Source organism: Solanum dulcamara, chromosome 7 (genome assembly GCF_947179165.1).
Source record: "Solanum dulcamara chromosome 7, daSolDulc1.2, whole genome shotgun sequence".
NCBI lineage: Eukaryota > Viridiplantae > Streptophyta > Magnoliopsida > Solanales > Solanaceae > Solanum > Solanum dulcamara.
In genome coordinates this window covers 207,661-222,736 of record NC_077243.1, presented here as the reverse complement: position 1 = coordinate 222,736, position 15,076 = coordinate 207,661, and the positions used below count along the sequence as shown (strand labels likewise).

Here is a 15,076-nt window from a genome sequence, read left to right as displayed (position 1 = left end):
TCTTTTCAAGTTGTTTCTCTAAACTAGTGTTTGCCAATAGATTTTATGAAACTTGGGGAGAAAAAATCATGAAGTTGTTGAAAAATAATTTTTGAAACTTTAAATTGTGTTTTAGACATGTATTTTACTTGGCAAGAAAATAAAATTTGTTAGTTGGGGTTGGGGTGGGGAATGGACCACACTCTGAATTTCGAATTTGTTTTCTTTAATTATTTTTCAAAAATTGATAAAATTCTAGGGACACCTAATGTTTTCATTTGTTTATTTTGAAAAAAAAAGTTTCAAAATTTATGGTCAAACAGAATCTTAGTATAAATGAGCATAAAATGAAGAATATTTTAAATTTTTACGGTCTTGAATTAAAGATATGCATAATGTATGAAATGTTGTTTAATTTTATGATTTTAAATATGTCATATGGGTCTTAAAATTATGAAAAAAGACTTTTTTTAAAACATACTAAAAAGATAAGATATTCAAATTGAAATAAAGGGGGATCGTTTGATTTCTTTATAATAATTTGTACAAAAATATCCTTAAATTAAACTTAATGAACTTATGTTATTCTTCTTATAGTATATATCCTCCTCACAAATTACATATCGTTTCAATTTTAGCGAATCAAACTAAATAAATTAATTCATAATTTTATTGATTTTTTATGAGTCGATTTTTTTTTATCAATGAATTCGAACTTTAACACAATAGTCATCAAAACAAGGACTCAAGGAAAGAGTCCACGAGTTCATTATTCTAAAACTAAAATCATTAAATTAATGTTATGGTTTTATAAATTAAAAACTCATGTATTTGATTATTGAGTTCGAATTTTAGCATATTGTGTTGTGCTTTCAGCTAGTAATATTTAATTCAAATCTTATCTCCATCTCAAAAAATAATTATTTTGCAATTAATCACATAGTAATTAAGTATTTATAAATAGTCTCAAAGCAGATTATCCCACCTTAATTTTCCTATCATTTATAACATATTTGATCAAGAATTTGTTTCGACATTGTTCATTTTTTGATTTATCAAAAACAAAAAAATATTTTGTTATGTATTAGAATTATTATTTTTGCTTAGTTGACTAGCTCTTTAAAGAAGATTATTTTTTTAATCACAAACTTCAACTTGTTTGCAGATGAAATATATGTCTAAACATATTTTAACTTTTAAATATTATTTTTTCATTTTAAATATTTTTCTTTTTAAAGTTTCAACTAAATTTATATTCAAAGGCTTATCAAGTTTCTAAAATTTTATTAAGGTTTGAGTTGTTAATTTGAAGGGTATTGTTAAGTAAAAAACAATAATGTGAAAATATGAGAAAATATTTTTAGACAAAAGATAGATGAAGGGTGTTTATAAACTATTTTCAATCCTTTGGGGCTATTTTTTGGGGTTCTTTTACATTTTTTGTTTAATTTCCAACGATCTTTAAGTCTATTTGGATAGATTTTTTTAGTTGCTTATAAACTGAAAGTTACTTATAAACTTAAATAAAAGTTGGTAATTCAACTTATTTTTTTGAGTTTTCAGCTTATAGATTATTTTAAATAAGTTAAATCAAATAAATTCAATTATTTTTTAAAATTTATTTTAAATACAAAATAATTTTAAATTAATCAATTAAACAACTAAATTAGCTTATAATATAATGCAAATGGGCGGTACATTCCCTTTTAATCAGCTGCTAGGCCCTAATGACGGAAAATTTTGATGTATTACTCTACTCTCTATTTACGCCTATGCATTGCAAAATTTTGATACTTTACTTTCTCTTCTCTTGTAAATTTGGGAAGGTCGAAAACCCTAATCATTGAAGGTGGTGGTGGTGGTGGTGGTGGTGGTGGGTGGGGGGCTATTTTTTCTTCTACTCACGAAGGAATGTCGAAGAAAGAGGTCACAAGGAGAGAGCTGTTGAACCGCTGGAGGGGCATCGAAGAAGAAGACGAGGACGACGACATTGCATCTGGAGACCTTCTCAAGCGACATCGTTTCCGGCAGCTCAAAGAAGAATGGTTTGCGTTGTGTTCTTGAGTTTGTTGTTCCCAATTTGATCAAAATTATATTTTTCCGTGCACCAGCCAAATTTAGTTCCTTTTCCTTTTGTATGCAGGTTTTCAGATGCATTCAACTACTTGATTTTTATGCCCGAAGAAAATCATATTTGGTGTGGTTCCTGGGAACTGATGGGACCTCTTCTGGAGACTTTCTATAATTATTTTAAGGATGATCGCCGTGATTCTCCTCTAAAGCTCCTACTGGACAGAACATCTAGGGAAATGCGCCAGTGCACTCAATGTATATGTCAATACCATCAAGCCCAAGAGCTTTACAGTACAGAATATGACCCAAGTTCCATTGGTCCACTTCTTGAAGTCTTGCGCACTCTTGATGAAGAAAGAATCAGTGAACATCTTAAAGAGATTAATAACAGAATAAGTTGTGGAGAGTACGACATAGTTCATGGCAGTGGAGAAATAGTTGGCGTCATGTTTGAGGTGTTTGCATTCACATTTCTCCCTCCTTCCAATCCTTAGTGGTCCATCTTTTTCAAAAAACCTTTTTGTTCGTTATCTGCATTAGATATACTAGCATGCTCCTGAATGTGTCATTCTTTTATACAAAGTTGTAGCAGGAGAAGGATTGTATTCAGTTGATACAGTATCCTTAATTCTAATAAAAGGGCAAGTTTAGACTTTGGATTGCTCTCAAGTTGAAAACTTTTGCAGTAGCAGAGAATTGCAAAAATAAATGGAAGAAGAAAGAAGAGAATATATAAAGAGAGAGAAAAGAGAGGGGAGAAAGAATAATGGAAGGGGTGACTGAGTTTGCTGCCGCCAAAATTTAGAGAAGAAGAGAGACACAGGGTAGAAGAAGCAGAGAAAGGGTGGGAGATATCACATACAATCAAATATATGTTCATTGTAAAACTGCTCATTCTCAATGATAAGTCATGAATTATCTAGGAGATTTGGTAAACTTCTTACTGTCAACCAGCTGACACCTGCTAGCTAAAGTGCTGCACAAGCTTCCCCCTAATGGATAGCTACTTAAATTTTTAACAAATACAATAGGGGATTCCTAAACCTAATGAAATAGCTACAATCAGAAAATAATCAAGCAACCTAAGGATGACTAATAAGGTTATCTAACAACATGAGCGTAGATTAGCTAAGAACTTGAAGTCTTAAGTTTAAATTCTTGTCATTAATCTAGTAGGGGATTAGGTTAAGTGGAGGAAAAAGGGTTTTCCATGTGATGGGAGATGTAAGCTATTCCCCCCTACAAAGTTTCTGTACAAGTTGAGTGCCTGATAATGAGCAAGGAATACCTGTCTTGTTGCTAAAAAAGATGGATAAAGCTGTCTGGTAATCCAGCTCAATCATCTGTAAATGTGCATTAACCATTGCACCATCAGTATGCAAATACCACTGAAAATGACATGGCCAGCGCGGATGCACTCTGGTTACAGTGTGCACTTTTCAAGGGCTGCATTGCGAGTGGCATCTTGGGTTGACTTGAGAAGCCATACAGGCTACAAACACTTGAAAATCAACCCTAACTCTGAACAATTTAATGAAACATTGATCTTCTGCTGATGGAGTGAATGACCACAAGTATCCTGATTTATTTGTAGCAATTCAATCTTAGTTTACTTAACTGATTTGATGCTAATTCCATCTGTTATTTTCTCATTTTCTTCCATTTCATCTTTATTTGTGGATCATTTATTATTTTTTTCTGTGATGATATAGAGCTCTCTTTTTTGAGTTGCAGGTTTTAATGTTCCCAATTTTGTTAGATGATTCTTATTTGGCAAGTGAATTTGAAACATTCATTGACGCAATCGATAAAACTCATGAACTGACCTTGGGTGGACACCAACAGTATCCGGTTTGACCTGCCTTTCTATGCTTTATGTTTCTACTTCATATTATACTTCAACTGTTTTTGTTACAGTCATTTTAATTTGATTTTTCCATTTTTATATAGGGAGTTTATGCATTACTTTTCCATAAAGGTCGAAGAGCTCGTTCGATCGGTTTGCGACTGGCTGGACGTATGAGTAAATTGAGGTATTATTTCTATTAGACTTTGTGTGCGGTTATGATCTGTGGTTTGTAACTCTAGCCAATTCAAGTATATGGCGGGGATAACCTATTTTCTCTTCTTTCTTTTTGGTGCATCATAGGATTCATACATGTATAGATAATTGGGTGTAATTATAGGAAATCATGTCTTCTTGTAAGGTTTTCTATTTTTTGGTATACTTGTTGTATATGGGCAAGCTTTTGCCCTTTCATTAGTGGAATTTGTTACTTTATAAAAAAAACATGTCGTCATTCTTGGTCGAGCGAACATGTTTTGACAATAGACAAGTACAAGGTAATTAAGTTTTGATGTGGTATAAGAGTACTTGTGTCCTAGGTCTTTTTATCTTCAATTGGTAAGAAGCTCATACTATCAGATGCGATTACTTGGCTGTCAGTATACCTGTTCTTCGTTTACTTTAACCTGTGTTTGTTATGCCTCCAACAATTTGTGTCTTCAAATGTTTTTGGCGGTTAAGACTTAACATTATTGATTGTAAATTTTTTTGATCAAGACTTGACAATGATTATAAATACTTTGCACCTGACTGTGGATACTGTTTTGAATAGCTTTGCAAAATCACTCTGTAGAACTCCTTCAGTGCTTAGAACTATAGATAGCACCTTCAAACTTATCTTAACTGCTCGCTAATATATTCTGCTAGAAATTATGCAAGGACTATTTCATTCCCTTATTTTGGAGATTCATATAGCAGGATAGGCTTCTTCTTCCACCCAGAAAACCAATTTTGGTGGGACTCTTTCAAGACTTAAGAGCCTGTTTGGATTAACTTTTAGTTTTTGACTTATAAGCCAAAAGCCATAAGTTAGCAATTCTAACTTATGGCTTTTGGCTTATTTTTTATCATTTAGCTTAAAAGCAAGTGCTTAAAAGCACTTTTTTAGTTTACCCCTACACTCCAAAAGTGCTTAAAAGCTATTTTGGCTTAAACGCACTTAAAATAAGCCAATTTAAACAGGCTCTAAGAAGAGGATTATTTCAGTGCTTTACTTCAAAAATATTTTGAAGGACAGCAAAGCTGGTAGATATGTGGGATATAAATGGACTTAACACATCACTAAACAGCATAGACACCACAAATAATGGGCAGCTTTTGCTTGATGGGCTTTCCAGTAGATTTTATTTTTGAAAAGGTAACTTATTCCTTTGTGTATATAGATATCAGAACAAAAAGTGCAATGGTAACCGAAATGGAGTGACTAAATGAGATTGCCAAAAAAGAGAATGGCAAATAAATTACATAAAACAGTCTTGCTCACCTTACGAAGAACCTAATACATCTATGATTGCCTCAGGTTCATCTATGTATTTAGATTTACACAGAAAATTTAAAAGAATACAATCATCTTAATCTGCTGTAAATTGCTGCTTGTATCTTCTGAACACCTTGAGTTCCTCTCCTTCCTTATTGTCCACCAAATAGTTGATGGGACAATTTTCCATCTGTCTTTGCTACTATTGCAGTTTCCACCTTTGTTCTAGAATGCTATAACTCCGGGAGTTCTTCGTGGCATTGTCCAGCTAGAAACTCCAGGATGGATGAACATATGCGTTAAATGTCTTGTAATTCTGCTATGTGAAAACAGAATACTTATTGGTTCTTCCTCTTGCCTGCACACAAGTAACATCTTGAACACAACTGTATCCCCCTCTTCTAGGTTTATCCTGAGTCAGTAACTTTACCTTCATCAAAAAAAAGAAGAAGATGTTGGGCAAGGCAAAGCAAATGCAATGGATTGAAGGATTCAGGGACAATTCTATCTCTGTGACTCACCTGCTCTACGTAGATGATACTCTTACTTTTTAAGGGACAGACAAGTCTCAGGTGAGATATCTCAACCTGACATTACTCCTTTTTTAAGCAATCTCGGGGCTACATATTAATATGCTGAAGTGTAAGATCTACCAAGTAAATGAGGTCCCTGATTTGGAAGAACTGGCTGGCATTATGGGCTGTAGTATTGGCTCATTTCCAACAAAATACCTAGGTCTCCCTTTGGGAGCAAAGTTCAAAGATGCAGGAGTTTGGAATGAAGTTAATAAGAAAATGGAGAGAAGGTTAGCAACTTGGAAGATGCAATATCTCTCTATGGGAGTTAGGTTGACTCTTATCAACAGTGTACTTGACAGTATCCCCACATATATTATGTCAATGCTCCCAATACCATCCAAGGTACAAAATCAAATTGACAAAATCAGAAGATCTTTCTTATGGAAGGGGAGCTATGAGGGCCACAAGTTCCATCTTGTGAAGTGGGAAACTGTAATTATGTCAAAGTAGCATGGAGGTCTAGGAATCAGAGATTTAAAGAAGCACAACAAGAGTCTATTAATGAAATGGTGGTGGAGATACGCTCAAGAACCAACAAGTATCTGGAAAGAGGTAGTGAATGCCAAATATGGGAGGCAAGACAGATGGAGTACCAAGCAGAATAATGATCCTTATGGAGTTGAACCTTGGAAGTACATTAACAAGCTAAGGGAGGAATTCTTCCAAGAGGTGTCCTTCAGGATTGGAAATGGTAACTCAGTTAAATTTTGGAAAGATAGGTGGCTTATCAATCAATCTCTCAATGTCTCCCACCCTGTTATTTACAGGATAGCCTCTGATACAGACTCTTCAGTGGCTCAAAACAGAGAAGATGGAATATGGCCACCTCGCTTTAGGAGGAATTTTCAGGTTTTGGGAGCTTAATGAGCTCATTGATTTTTTCAGACTGCTAGAAGGAGCCTCAATGTCCCCTCACTTGCCTGATAGCTTAAAATGGGGCAGCTCTGAAAAAGGAATATGCACAGTGAAGGAGGGATCCCACAAGTTGTGCTCTTCAAATGACATGATAGACCAGTGGCCATGGCAGCTGATTTGGAAGACTAGACTACCTCCTAAAATCAAGTGTTTCACCTGGACTACCCTCAGGAATGCTATCCTAACCCTGGACAATCTAAATAGGACGAAACTTCAGCTAGTAAACAGATGCTTCATGTGCCTCAATAGCCTGGAATCAGCGAATCATTTGTTTCTGCGCTTTCCAGTGGCAGCAGCTCTTTGGAATATGTTCATTTCAATTGCTGGTATCAACTGGATTTTCCCTTAGAGTGTCAAAGAAGTAGTGGGAAGCTGGAGTCTTAGAGAAGTTGACAGCTCCATCAAGAAGACCTGGCTGTTGATTCCATCATGTATATTTTGGTGTATTTGGAAGGAAAGGAATCTCAGATGTTTTGATGGTATCTTTACTCCAATTAGCAGTTTGAAATCCTTTTGCCTTATTAACCTCTTCCATTGGAGCAATCTATCCCCTGTTAATGATATATTACCCCTCTTAGATTTCATTAGCTCCCTCAATATGGCTTAGCGACCATTCTTTTGCTTGTGGCTAACTCCCTGATTAAATAGGTGTTTTTGTTCTCAGGAGTTAACCATGTTTTTGTGTATGTAATTTGCATCTCCTTGATGCCTTTCTAATACAACATCTTACTTCATCAAAAAAAAAGAAGAAGATTATCACAAGTCAGCACAGCCTCTCTTACCGTCAACCAGGTGGAGCAAGCCACCTTATAGGGCACCTTAGCTTTTCAAATATTTTTCCATAGCCAAAATGTGATCTGGGATTCGACCTGATTCAAATCCTTATAAGCTGAAGTAACTGTATAAATTCCACTTGAACAGTTTTGCCATCTCGGTGTATCTGCACCCTCTTGCAGCCCCTTGCTTTGCTCCAAAATTTTGACGAGTTATGTTATCCTTGGCACCTCCCAGAGTGTAATAACCTTCAAAAAAGGGTTCCACCCTTGTGGGGACCAGACCACCTTTAAAGCATGCCCCTGTTGAAGACTTAGATCATATAAATCAGGGAATAACAACTTCAGTTTTCCATTACCCAACTAATTATCGTCCCAAAACATGATTTTCCTGCCATTCTTATCAAAAAGTATTACCCAATGAATTATCCTCCCAAAATATGATTTTCTGCCAACCGTAACATTAAATCTCAATCTGACTTTGAGATTCAACCACAAGTTTCTGATAGTTCTCCACTAACTAATTCCATAAATAGTGGTCACCCTTTTAGTCATCCAAAGTCCTCCTTTGCTATACTTTGCTTTTATCCTGTGCTCCAGAATAGCTGCTCTTCTTTTGTGAACCTCCATAACAACTTCATTAGAAAAACATTTGTTTTTCTTCTACAAATTTCTGATTCCCAGACCCCTTTTTTGCTAATGGTCAGATTTTTCCATTGCCCTGCCATAAAGATTTCCTTCTCGAAGCATCCATGCTCTTTTCCACTCTTTCATGTATAGGAAACAGAGGTAGGAAGAGTTCCTCCCTAGAGGATGGGCATGCCCACACATTCCTAATTAAAAAACAAAAGAGAACTTATACATGCAAGCCAAAGTGAGTGTGGATTGGCCCAAATTGAGTATTTCCCCAGGAAGAGTGCTGTGAAAAGCGTTGTTTCACTAAGGCCCGCTGAAATGTTATTTAAAAAAATCTACCATCCTTGAATGAACTCTTTAAAAGAAATTCCATCCTCTTTAAATGAATTCTCCTCTCTAAATAAATCAAGCTGGTCCTCTTGGTTCTGCAGGTGGAGCTTGAGGTTATGGTTGTTTCCAGATCCCAAGAACCAGAGAACCGAAGAAGAAGCTGCTCCATGCCAATCTAAGAAGGTTCAGCTTGTAAAATAGTCCATATTAAGAGATAAATGAGTTAGTTATCAAAAGAAGAAGAAGAAAAAAGAAAAAGAAGTGATGTTAGCTCATTATAGCCCACTTGGCACTTGCACAAATTATGAAAGTAAATTAGGCTCTGATTTTCTGCCTTAAAATCTTAGATTACCATCCTGAAGTATTGTTAGAATAGCCTTTCTTTAGGAAAGTCTTCCTCTGTTTTTTCTTACTAGAACAATGGGAGTAACTAACATGTACAAACCTTATTGATGTTTTTTAATTCGTTGTTTCGTTGTAGGCAATCAGCAGATTTGGATGCTTTGCAGCCTTTGCTGAAGAAGTACATTTCTTATTTGGCAGCAGATGTTTTGCCATTGTCTACACCGAATCTAAGGCCTAGGGTTGAGTTGGATCGAGCAACTGTATGGCTTGGGATCAAAGCATTGTAGGAAGTAGTTGGCTTCTATTCCCTCTTGTGTGAGCTATTGTATTCTTCATTTTTATTTTTCTTATTGTTACCTTTTCTGTGTATTGAAGGCTTGGATTCTTGGAGCCTCCAGCTTTTGAAGAAGGCATTTTAGATCGCTATCCCATTTTTCTGAGTGTTGTTCTCAACCATATCAGTGATGATTCAGCAGAGTTTTCTTATGCTGTTAATTGTCTGAGATTATTGTTTGAGATGCTTGGTATGTTTCCATACATACCTTTTTAGGATTCCGAATTGACTCCTTCAGATAATACCTGATATATTTCCAATCAACACTTTGTTAAGGATATAAGCTTTGGTTGAAGACTTCATTATCTCCAAGTGTGATGCGCAATACACTATTGGGTCAGTGTTTCCACACTCGAAATGAGAAAAGCCATAAGGAAATCTTTGATCTTTTCCAGCCTTTTCTACAGGCATGTTTTTCACTCAGCTATGTAATTTAAGTAATATTTGGTTATCTTCTTTTAATTGATCTATCTGTGGTCCTAGTTACGTTTTCCCCTCTCATGTGTAAATCCTGCAGTCTCTTGAAGATTTACAAGATGGAGAACATGAAAAACAACGGAGGAATCTTCTTTTTTTTCTCCTGCATCAAGTTACTGTGAGTAGTAACTTCAGCTTGCTCATGAGAAAAAAGGCTTGCCAGGTTATTAGCTTCTCATCAGCCCAAAGTGTGTTGATGTTTATGTTTTGTCTTATTCATCGCGAGATTGGATATATTGCAGATAGCTCTTCTCATAGTTCACCGAGGTTATACTATGAACCCACCTTCTCCGCCATATGAATGTGCACATATGTGGTAAGTACCTAGAGGTCAATTATTTATATGATTGAGTGACTGTTAGTTTCGTCCCTTGCATTGGTTACCTTAGATTTGCTTCACTCACAATGTTTAAGAGAGAAGTGGAAAAAGCGACAAGGTCCTTGAGGAGTGAAGCTCAAAGTGTGAAGTGAAGCGTACACACTTTTTGAAGTGAATCACACAAATTACTAGGAACAGAAAATTCCAAGTATATCATTTTAGTACTATAATAACCCAATAAAATAACTAATTTCAGCATCTGATGCATAATAATATTGATATTAATTATCTGTTCAAAGTTAAGATTCAAATAACCGAATGCTTTCCTTTGGGATCAATTTCCTCGTTTCGCATCACTTCCATCGCTTTAGGCGACGAAATGATGCCTTTTCCTAACCCTGAGCAAATATGGCCTACATCTTGTTGACACTTGCTTTCTGCACTTACTCCTTTCACGTTATTTCCTTTACACTCATCTTTCAAAAGTCAAACAGGAATTTTTGTCAGTTCCCTCGTAATAAAACATTGTGCATTATGTTAAAGAGGCATATGATAGTAGTTTGTGCTATTTATTCTTGTCATTAATTGAGCAAAATTGTTAATTTTACCTTAAAAGTGAATTTGAGTAAAGTCTAGTTTGACCTTTTAAATGAAGTAAACACATTGGAGTTATGTTGATTATGTGAAAGAGAGAGACAGAGGAAACAACCTTTTGAGACGATTAAATTTATTATATCGTTGTATCCTATATGTGAGTTGTTAGCCTACTTTAATAAGGTAAGTTATCTTATTTAGAAGGATCCTGTTACTCCAAATTATATGTGTTAATTTAATGTGCACTATATTATAATTGGACCTATGACCTATATGCTCCAGCTTGAAAAGAAGAATCAAGAATATTCCCAGAAATCATTGCACAAACATGTTTCTTACATGCTGTACACATGGCAATGACTGAGACAACCATTGGCCCATGATTTCGTATGCCAATGCATGGCAGTCAATGTGACAGCGAGTGAGGGTTTGTGTAGTGGCGCTTAGTAATGTTTGGTCAATGTATGTCTCGTTGAGACGAAGCTCCTGTTGTAGTTTGTTTGCTTATTTGGAGATGGGATTGACACAAACCTTTAAGCAGTTTATAAACCTTTGCTCAAACATGCTGGAAAACTTTTCTGGTGACCATACATTAAAGAAAAGAGAACTTTTCCGGTGACTATATTGGCCTGGATGCGGACATTGTTTCTCTTTGATTTTGAAATCATGCGAAGTTCAATACTGTGTTAAAGAGCGTGAGAGAAGAGAGAAACTATTTGTCTTAAACAGTAAACTCAATACAAGTGACTTTATAGTGGTCATTCACCTATTCTAAGGTAAGTTACCTTATTTGCAGAATTGTGTTAATATGAAATAATCTCTCCTAATCACTAATAATATTTTTAATTGTACATCATTCTGGACAATGGACTTAGGCATATTCTTGAAAGATTGGATACTTGAGTATAGCATTTTCATGGACCTCTCTTCTACTTCATTGGATTTCTTTGTTGAAATTCACATATTTCAATATGCATATATTCTTGAGTGCTGTCTCAAAGCAGCCATAAATCCAAATTTAAGTGTCGGATAGTAGCTTCTGATACATACCTTTGCATTTTCCTACTTAATTCTGCAGGGGACCTACTCTTGTGTCCTCTTTGAAGGATTCATCACTTCACAGTTCTCTCCGTCAACCTGCATTTGATGTTATTCAAACTATTATAGTTTCTGATGCTTCCGCTCTGGCATCATCAATTCTGAAGTATCAACTTGCTACGAGTGGTGAAAGATGCTCGCCGTTACAGCTTGATGAAGAAGAGGACCAAGGAAATTTGGTTGGTTGTGATTTTGAAGAAAGTGATGTCAGTTGTTGGAGTGAATTTAGTTCTCAAGCTGATATAACATCAGATTTATGTGGGGATTGGATGTGCATCCCAATGTTGTGGTTTGAGGTTTTAGTTGAAATTGATCCCTTGATTCTTCCAGTATCATTTGCTAAGTCTGTTTTCTGGGCTCTGTCACGTCTTTCTTTACTTGAATCTGATAATGACTCTGGAATGACACCTTCAGTCGGTCACTGGTTGAGAACCTGTGGTTCAGATATCTCTCATGTTTTCAATTGGAAGGTTCCATCTGGTTCAAATGATGGTGGTGAGGGAGTGGAATCTAAAAACTCCATTAGGGTCTCAACAAAGTGTATACCTCTAATTAGGCTTTTCAAGAGGTTTGCAGTTGATCCTATGGCTTAATGCTGTTGATTCTGAGGTTTAGCTAGTGATCAGAAGAATTACGTATTCATATAAACACTTCTCTTGATTATTTTCTGGAGGTTATTACAGGTCGACTGCTTATTTCATCATCAGAATGGAGCAAGGGGAGCTAAGGAAGCAGTGGACATGGGAGCCTATGATGAGTGACAGTTTGATTCTTCTGCTCGTGGATCCCAACGATGTAATAGGTTCATCCCAAAAGTTCCATACAATTGGACAACTGAGTCGATCATTTTGTATTTTTGACGAAGAATCTTGCCTCTGTGTTAATGCTGTATCCATCTTATCTGGTTGCTGCAGAATGTGAGACATGTTGGTCGGTGCATTCTTGAACAAGTTTCAAATACACGAGGCCTAACAAGTGGACTGCAGTTTCTTTGCTCTAGCCCATCTTCACTCTCAGCTACCACTACAGGGTTAAGACATGCTCTAAAGCTGGTAAGATCTAATAGTGAAGGGAATCACTCCTTTTAGTGTTAGCCAGCATTGGAATTTATAGTTACCTATATCTCTATTTCCTTGTTGCAATTCCTGTGCTGTCATTGATTTTCCTTTCTTCTGGATGCATTTCTCCTAAAGTTTTGATACTATGAAAATTGTTCTCCAATTATATTTGTCTGGCATAATCCTGTTTGCCTCTTTTCCAGGTTCAGTTGGACTGCGTTCTATCAGAATTTCAGACTTTGCATCATTTCTTTTTTGTTTTGTGCAAACTACTAAAAGAAGGGAATTCATGTAGCCAACCTCTAGTCAGAAAATCCTCTGAGGACTCTAGTATCTCAAAATTTTCTTCTCAAGGGGGATTCTTAAAGCAGCCAGCGCTTCAAGCTCAAACTGAGCACATGGACGCACATAAATCAGTTGTCAGTTCCATTTTATGGGAGAAATTTTGTTGCTTACTCTCAGAAATGGCTTGGATTTCTGTTCAGAAGTGCTTGGCAGCTGGGAAGGTTTTTATAGGTCAAAAACCATCTCAGGTCTGGATCTTAGCGTGTTTATCTACTATCTAGTGATATTTCTTTCTTTCCTGGTTACATGCATCATTTACAACTTTATTGTTCAGGAGTGCATGTTACCTCCTTCTTGTGCAGAGTAGGTTGAGAGTGACTCTGTTGTTTGAAAACCATGATAAATACTCAAAATAAATAGTGAAATTCCAATAGAAAAGAGAAAATCATCCCTTTTGCTTCAATTGATGAATATGTTAAAATATTCATCACCTTTTTTTTTTGAATAAGGTAAATAATTTAACTAACATTTGGGGGGAAACTCCGTATACAAGAAATATTCATCAATTTATCGTATTAATTGCAATTTTTATAAAAGCATTTTATCCAGTATAGGAGTAGGGTTTATAGTAACTTTTCCTGGTATAAAAATCCATATACCCCCTCATTTTAACCAGTTGACTTCCCCTTCTTTCCCAATTTCTCCCTTTTTGCTTCAATTGCCCGTCGTTCCATCTTTACAGTGCTTTGATGGCAGAAAATGAAATAAAGGCAATTTTGAAATTATCTGTCATGACCCAAATTCAAGAGCCGTGGCACTTATCCCTGTTGTAGTTTTTGAACACCACTCTTATTCTTGTACCGCAGAGCCATTATACTTCACCTTCAATCTTCTGGCATTTTGGCCGCCCTAAATATGATAGTAAACAACCCAGTCAATCACTCCATGCCTGCCTCGCCTGCGTTCTTCCACAAATCCAATGAGATCTCGTCTGGCCTAGTCGCAATTCCCCACATTTTATGAATAACCCATTCAACGTCCGTAATCTTTATGCACTTACAATACCTAAAATTTGTACGTCTTCCAGAATGTTCTAACTTCCCCAGCATGATATCCCTGTCCCCTTCTTCATTTAAGAGCTTACGGAATTTTTTGGAAACTGCAAATGATTTTTTTCTGATGAAGTAAAAAATATTCCGTCCTTTCCAATTTTGCTGAGGGTCTCTCGGAAACAGCCGTCCTACCTTGGTAGGAGTAAGGTCTGCGTACACTCTACCCTTCCCAGACCCCACGTTGTGGGATTTCACTGGGTTGTTGTTGTTGTTGTTGTATTGAAGAGGAGAAATTTTTCTCCAGCTTCAGCTACAGAGACGAGAGGAGAGAGTTTGCTAATACAAGGAAGTCGGATAAGCAAATGCAGGAGAGGGAGGCGAAGCAGGTGGTAAAAATTTTAGAAAACTCGAACTCGGATTTTAATAGAGCTGAAGAAGAAGAGAATGGAGAGAAAACAGGGAAAGCTTTGCAGAATCAAATTATTACACTGGAGGAGCCAACGCCAATTCAATCCGACTCAAGTGAATGTATAAAGGAAGTTGGGTCTGATGCCACGATTTGGGTGGAAGAAAACATCATTAAGCTGAGCAAACAGTTTGGGGCCATGTTCAATAGTTTGGAAAAGGATGCAAAGGAGCTATTTTGAAAGCTTGACCAAAGAAAAGGGGGTCCCTTTAGTGGGTAACAATGACAACCAACTGGTTCCTAAAGAGTTTAGGAATCTAATTTTTGATGTCAAATATAAGGATGGGGAACCAAGAACTGTGCTGAGGAAGAGGAGGAGACCATCAATCGGTGATCACTGAGAACCAAAATTATCTCATGGAAGGTGAGGGGTTTGAATGGGGTGGATAAGAGGAAATTGGTGAAGCAGCTTGTGCATCAATGGGGAGCAAATATTAACGT

At 36.3% G+C, this 15,076-nt stretch overlaps 1 protein-coding gene across 6 annotated transcripts in view; it reads left to right on the top strand.

Annotated features, from left to right (window-relative positions):
• Nucleotides 1–1,719: 1,719 nt before the first annotated feature.
• The window catches only part of LOC129894293 (uncharacterized), a 35,089-nt gene continuing 21,732 nt past the window's right edge, over nt 1,720–15,076 (top strand). For 3 of the 6 annotated variants that reach the window (XR_008767651.1, XM_055969911.1, XM_055969912.1), the window contains exons 1-13: nt 1,729–2,024; nt 2,123–2,507; nt 3,787–3,903; nt 4,003–4,085; nt 9,089–9,235; nt 9,328–9,476; nt 9,563–9,693; nt 9,804–9,926; nt 10,006–10,079; nt 11,755–12,342; nt 12,458–12,569; nt 12,689–12,826; nt 13,036–13,365. Coding sequence is in view for 5 of the 6 variants with exons in the window: in XM_055969911.1 (XP_055825886.1) it covers nt 1,891–2,024; nt 2,123–2,507; nt 3,787–3,903; nt 4,003–4,085; nt 9,089–9,235; nt 9,328–9,476; nt 9,563–9,693; nt 9,804–9,926; nt 10,006–10,079; nt 11,755–12,342; nt 12,458–12,569; nt 12,689–12,826; nt 13,036–13,365 (2,511 nt within the window). In the remaining variant the exon portion in view is untranslated. Of the gene's footprint in view, nt 2,025–2,122; nt 2,508–3,786; nt 3,904–4,002; nt 4,086–9,088; nt 9,236–9,327; nt 9,477–9,562; nt 9,694–9,803; nt 9,927–10,005; nt 10,080–11,754; nt 12,343–12,457; nt 12,570–12,688; nt 12,827–13,035; nt 13,366–15,076 lie in introns of all 6 variants that reach the window. The other 3 variants (XM_055969914.1, XM_055969910.1, XM_055969913.1) reach the window with 3 other exon arrangements.